The sequence below is a fragment of the Panicum virgatum genome, chromosome 2N (genome assembly GCF_016808335.1).
Source record: "Panicum virgatum strain AP13 chromosome 2N, P.virgatum_v5, whole genome shotgun sequence".
In the NCBI taxonomy this organism is placed as follows: Eukaryota; Viridiplantae; Streptophyta; class Magnoliopsida; order Poales; family Poaceae; genus Panicum; species Panicum virgatum.
The window spans coordinates 8,874,420-8,880,532 of NC_053146.1; the positions used below are offsets into that span (position 1 = coordinate 8,874,420).

Consider the following 6,113-nt stretch of genomic DNA (forward strand, 5'->3'; position numbering starts at 1 on the left):
TCCAAATTGGAATTGTTGAGAAATTGTCCAAGATAAACTATATTAAAAGAAAGATTGAATGGCTTGGCTATGTGTAGCATTGAGAAGGATATATTTTGGATAACATTAATCTTGATACAGTTCTTGAAGATTTTGCACCAAGAAATGCCCAAAGACGATTTTTTACAAAAAACTGAAGCATTATATTTTTATTTGAGGTAATCATAATAGTTATTGTTAGTTTTTTGTTACACTATTATTATATTTTAATTGAGATATACATATATTGCAAAGTATTTTTTTATTCGTACTATATACTGTGATTTTGAGACTAAAAATTATTCTCGCCAAGGGGCCCTTAAAATTATAGAGCCAACCCTGAGCAGAAACGGCCGATTCACGCCTTCCTCTGGAGCCTGGCTGCGGGGATGACTTTGCACGCCATGAGACTAAAGCAAGCAACCAAACTAGCGCTACCTGCATCCCACGGTCCTGGTTCAGCGTGCTGCACGGGACCAATCGCTCCCTTTGTGTTCTTTCTCATCGTGCTCCTGTTCATGGAAGACCTGAATTCCCGACACCTTCTAATCCTGTGGAATAAACTATGTAGATGACAGGTGACGTTGTCTATGCTGAAGGCGAGGCATTGCAAACAAGACGACACATCACTGTGTGTTGCCTCGCCTCGCCCTAGCTTATATTATATGGGTCTGGGTTTAGTTTAAAGCCATATTCCTAAATACTAGCTCATCTAGTCATTATTTGATGTTTTTGGACACAGGAAATGAATGACTTTTAGGATCTGTTTGGAGTTGCTAAAGTTGAGTACTAAACTTAGCATATATTAGCACATATGCACATGCTAAAGTTTTTAAGTCTTGACTAAAGTTTGGACCACCCAATTAGCACTCCCATTATTTGGAGGAGCTAGTGCTAAAATTTAGCACTTCACCCATTCTCACTTGGATCCAAACAGACCTTTAGTTTGTTTTCACGGTCCAAAACGTCATGTATTATATTCCTAATACTAATAAATAGAGGGAGTACTAGTGCAACTAACCAATGCCAAGTCGCCAACAAGTTATAAGATCTGGATTAACCCATAGAGGGCTCCTAGCATTAAATAGGTTCAAGCACTACCGGAATTAGCTTATTTGCCGTGTGCCCAGAGCACACGGCAAAGCCACAAAAGCGTACGTGACGGCCGCGCCCCGCACATGACGTCCCATTGCCGTGTACCAGTGCCAAGACACACGCCGAATGGCCAGGTTTGCCGTGTGCCAATGGAGGGCACATGGCAAACCTTAACGGCCTTCATTGGCCATCGCTCGGCCGTCAGGCCGACGCACGCACTGCACACGTGCAGACGGTTTGCTATGTGCCTGATAAAAGGCGCACAGCGAATAGAACAGTTTGCTGTGTGCTGCTACGGAGCACACTGCAAAGTGACCCTTTTGTCATGTGCATGAACGTTGCCGTGCACTTTCTTTGCGACACACCGCAAAACTCCTTTTTGCCGTGTGCCCGATAGAATGGGCACGGCAAAGCTTCGGGCACACGGCAAAGTACGAGTTTCCGGTATTGAAGTGGCGTGGCAGTTGTGCTTCTTACATCAGCTTTAGCCTTCGGGTTGATGATAAATAATGTGCAATAATGATAGAGCCAAAACATAGTGCTCATCAGCAGATAACCAGATGGGCTCAAATGCTGCTTAACTGGCATGTGAGTAGGCAGGCACCACAGGCAAACAGCTGAATTCAGTAGCGTCTGAAAATGCCAGGTCAATTTCGTGGCGTCTGATCTAGTAGTTAATTGCGGGCCAATATTGGCCGGCATACAAGTTGCTAGGGCCCGTCAGAATTCAGAAGCTTAGACGGCAATTCAGGTTTTTATTGCTTCACGGTAAGACTGAAAAGAAAAAAGTTTACCTGCTGCGCCTTACGATTAGACACAAGTCTGGTCCAGCAACCATATATGTGGATTATTGGCATGGCATCATGCTGATTCAATCTAGACATAAAAACTAACACAACAATGTTTGAGTGGATATCATCACCAACACTACAATGTTACTTGAAAATTCCTGATACCTTCTAAACCTATATATAGAACGAAGTACTTCACGAATTCTATTTGAGGATCGATCTTCTCCATTTTCACGACACGAATTTGAAAAATACAGGTCCGGAAAGGTTCAGCTCTGTACAAATGTACAAGGAGTTTATGAAGACTGAAGAAAGGGCTTGGTCACAACTTTGTAGTTTTCTGATATGCTTGGAGAGGGGAATATATATCAACACAATTTCTGCCTTCCCATAGTGACATTTTGTGAGGTAAAAGTTTAAATACTCACACAACATCACACATTGATATGCGTGGATTGAAAGTGTATAAATATCAACAGATCATACGTACTCACGCCCTCATCACATGCCCACCCACACGGTTGTTGAACACACATGTCGAACAAGATTGTGCAGCATGTTGGCTCATGCTTGGACCACTGAATGTACCAATGGGTGAATTTTTAATAGCTTTTTTCGAAAATAATATATCAGAAAAATGTATATGCATGCATCCACAGGGAGTTGATGACGACAAAGTCCAGATAGGAACTACCATATTACTTACTGTATTATATTAGCTATGTTCAGCCTACTCTAGATATATATTCTGTTTAGATACATAGCAAAATGTATTTATCTAGGAAAGCTAAAATGACTAATTCGGCCACTCTAGAGGACCTCGCCCACGAGGCCGGAGGAGCATGCCAGAGGCCGTTGATTTGCGGTTTCTCGATCCATTAGGGCCGATTCGGTGGTAATTCGGCCGATTCAAATTCAAAGGCCGTCAACTCGCAGCTCAGCCGGTAACAACGACTGCCGAAGGGCTCCTCTACACTGCACAACGCAGGGGGTACCGTGGATCGGAGAGGGTGCGGGAGAGTTGAAAGACGGACGGCTCCTATCACTATCAGGGCTAGCATAAGTCTATGACCCAGACAGACTGTTAGTTCCCATTTCCCAATGCCTCATACTCCTACTTCTACATCAGTAATGTCTTTAATGCACACCTGCAAATAGCTAGGCCATAAGGGCTGTGTTTAGTTCTCTTGGAAAACACTGTAGCACACTGTAACACTTTTCGTTTGTTTGTGGTAGATATTGTCCTACCATGACCTAACTAGACTCAAAAGATTCATCTCGCAACGTACATCAAAACTATGCAATTAGTTTTTTTATTTACCTACATTTAGTACTCCATGCATGGATCATTTGCTACATTTAATGTTTCGATGTGATAGAGATATGATGGAAAGTTTGGTTTTTGTGGATCTAAACGGGGCCAAGATGAATTCTACGGAAGAACCGACATTTCTGTAGCGATCATTTTTATGGGCATGACTGCGGGACTTATAATGACTGCCGATTTCATTTCCACCGACTACATGTCATCTGCTTTTATAGTTGTACTCCTAGGGCAGACAACTAATCTCAGCCTGTACTAGCTAGTACACGTATTGAACACGCAACCAAACATGGACCGGGCACTCATATATAGTCCTATCAGCCATATGGAAGTACCTCTGCACGTCAACACTTCATACCAAGAATGACATGTTATGTCGATACCTAGTCTGAATCTACAGAAAAATGTAGCTCAGACTGATGCTAGGAGAGCTACCATTCCACAACAGTAGGCAGGCAACTGAGATGCTAACCGGCTGAGTAGGGTGCCTTCACTTTTGAGTTTGACATGGTTTACTTCGACTGGCTTCAGTAGACATCTATTCCCAACAGGGCCAATTGCCTCGAGGCTGACTCAGATCACTGGAGCTGAATGATCGCAGGTGATTGACTGGGAATGATCAGGATGAATGGTCAGGGATCATTGAGTGGCACAACGTCTGGACTCTGGACATAACAAGAAGCTACAAATCAAGGTCTGTAGCAGTCTTGTAGATAGAATGTAGAAGAAACTTCCACTTCCATGAAGACAAACATACCGGTAAATAATGTGTCATAAAGCTGCAGTAAAGAACAAAAGCATATATAGATAATTATACCTTTTTAAGAAGTGTGACATAACATTCGAAACTTTGCTTACAGAAGATCATGCTGCCTAGTCAAGCAGAGGCAATCTGCTGTCATGCATTCCAACGCAGAATGAGTATTGCAGTTTATTAACTTGAGATCAGCAATAACTCCAGAGTTTTCAAGTTCACGTAACCATGCTTGATGCTTCTTGTTAAATGCCAGGCTAGGCATATATGCTGGCAGAGAGAGACTTTTAGGGGATTGAAGAACTCTGCCAACCGAACATGAAGCATAGCTAATCTGTGAAGGAACAAATTAGCATTTAGATACTAGGAGAATGATAAAAGCATAGCAAAATTGATTTTTTCTCTTTCTTCTTACAAAGTTAAGGTTAACCTCCATAGTAGACATATTATGGAATCCATAATAACAGTACATCCAGTGACTGCTATCATGAATTGGCATAAAAGAAAAATATAAGGAAATGAATGCTACCAACATGACTAATTTTGCATCTCTAGAAATTATTGATTGGCACGACTACACATTTGAGTATTGTTTATATAAGTGGATCATGTTCAGTTCATCTGGTGAGTTATCGTTATGTGTTCATACCTAAACCTATCAATATGCTAACCACTCTAAATTTTAATCTTGCACAGAGTTGTGACCTCAAATAAAATGTGCCCAGCACATCTATTGGGAGCCATGAAATATGGAGCAGCTTCGGTGATGGAAGGGAATAGTTCAACATTAATCATATGTAACAAATCTTTCTGATGCACGCAGTAAAACAGAAACTACTGCTTTCAGGAAAAAAGAATATATCATACTACATATGAAATTTCTGACCTCATATCACTACCCCAACTTAACAACTCCACCTAGCAAACAAATCGCAGACTTAACTGTTGGAGATGTTGGCCAGCTTACCCGAAACATGAAAAAAAAAAATCTACCAATAAATTGATATTGTAGAACTACAAGTTCTATTAGCATACCCTACAAATCGCAAAATCAAGGCAGGAAGCAATCGCAGGCCCATTCAAGAATCCAGAAGTCAGATGAGCAAAGCTCATACCGTAACCGCAAATCCCGAATACGAACATACTAACCGGCAAACATGCCATGGCAAAAACTAGATTTGTCCAATCCATTCTACACCGGCAGCCCGCACGCCAATCAGGCAAAGATAACAGATTCAGCTTATAGTCTAACTCGTCGGCGAGACAATGTTACCGAGGACGCCGCGGCGGTCACCAGCGACCGCGCCATCGCCACCGCGCAGAACCTGAAACGCAGCAGCCAGCCAGGGCATGAGTTTCTGCCGAGAGCAGGCTACAAGATTGGGGGAACAAAACGAACTCGGGAGGGAGGAGGAAGGCCGCGGAGTGGGTAGGCACTTACATTCCGCGGCCGCCGGAGAGGGCTTGGTCGGCGGGGTCCGTCCACTCGTCGAAGCTGCGGCCGGAAAAGCAACGCGGGGGCGGGTGAGAGCACGGAAGCAGGATCTTGGCGGCGGAAGAGGAACAGAGAGTGGGGTGGAGGAGGGGACGGCTGGGATTTGTGTGTTCCTCTTACATCCAACCGTAGCGGCGGTCGAAGACGAGGCGGCGCGAGCGGCGGAGGAGGGGCGGAGGCGGCGAACCGGAGGAGGAAGACTGCGCCGCCGCCATCCCACCGCCGCCGATGATGGGCCTGCGGGATTGGGGTTATCCTTCACACTTCACAGCCTCGCAGACTTTGTTGCCTTCCTGGTCTAGATTAACTACTTTTATGAGAATAAGGTTAACACCGACTGTGGTCGTGCCGGAGTGGTTATCGGGCATGACTAGAAATCATGTGGGCTCTGCCCGCGCAGGTTCGAATCCTGCCGACCACGATTTTTATTCTCCATTTATTTATTTTTCTGTTGCTTATTAGTGTGCAGACTCATTAGGAATTTTTTTATTGCTTATTAGTGTGCAGACTAATAAGGAACCAGCAATGCACATTCATAATCACAAGTGTCTGATTAAAACATAAAGGCTGGAAAGGATGACAGAGTGCAAGGCGTCAGCCATCACGAACTAATCAAGCAAAATTTTGCAAATAATA

The 6,113-nt window shown here is 43.6% G+C and overlaps 1 protein-coding gene and 1 non-coding gene across 7 annotated transcripts; one reads left to right on the forward strand and one right to left on the reverse strand.

The window, feature by feature from the left end:
* Positions 1-3,384: 3,384 nt before the first annotated feature.
* LOC120659678 lies at positions 3,385-5,792 on the reverse strand. 6 transcript variants are annotated; one of them, XM_039937889.1, is made up of 6 exons: positions 5,598-5,792; positions 5,424-5,477; positions 5,256-5,307; positions 4,087-4,316; positions 3,986-4,007; positions 3,385-3,837 (listed from the first exon to the last, which is right to left on the reverse strand). In XM_039937889.1, exons 1-6 carry the CDS (start codon positions 5,690-5,692, stop codon positions 3,802-3,804), a joined length of 489 nt encoding a protein of 162 aa, XP_039793823.1. In that variant the 5' UTR covers positions 5,693-5,792; the 3' UTR covers positions 3,385-3,801. The 6 variants fall into 6 exon arrangements, with proteins under 6 accessions (XP_039793823.1, XP_039793824.1, XP_039793825.1 ...); XM_039937890.1 differs by having other exon boundaries at positions 3,385-3,893; XM_039937891.1 differs by lacking the exon at positions 3,986-4,007 and having other exon boundaries at positions 5,598-5,791.
* Positions 5,793-5,816: 24 nt separating this feature from the next.
* Positions 5,817-5,898, forward strand: TRNAS-AGA. Its single transcript has one exon. It is a non-coding gene; the product is annotated as a tRNA-Ser (tRNA).
* The last annotated feature ends 215 nt before the right edge of the window (positions 5,899-6,113 follow it).

Bases quoted from the DNA above. Each gene is read 5' to 3' on its own strand.
- LOC120659678 (XM_039937889.1), bottom strand. From the start codon at position 5,692: ATGGCGGCGGCGCAGTCTTCCTCCTCCGGTTCGCCGCCTCCGCCCCTC. The intron at 5,478-5,597 runs GTAAGAGGAACA...TTCCGGCCGCAG, and splicing joins GACCGCCGCTACGGTTGGAT to CTTCGACGAGTGGACGGACC. The intron at 3,838-3,985 runs GTATGTTTGTCT...GATCATTCCCAG, and splicing joins TTATGACACATTATTTACCG to TCAATCACCTGCGATCATTC.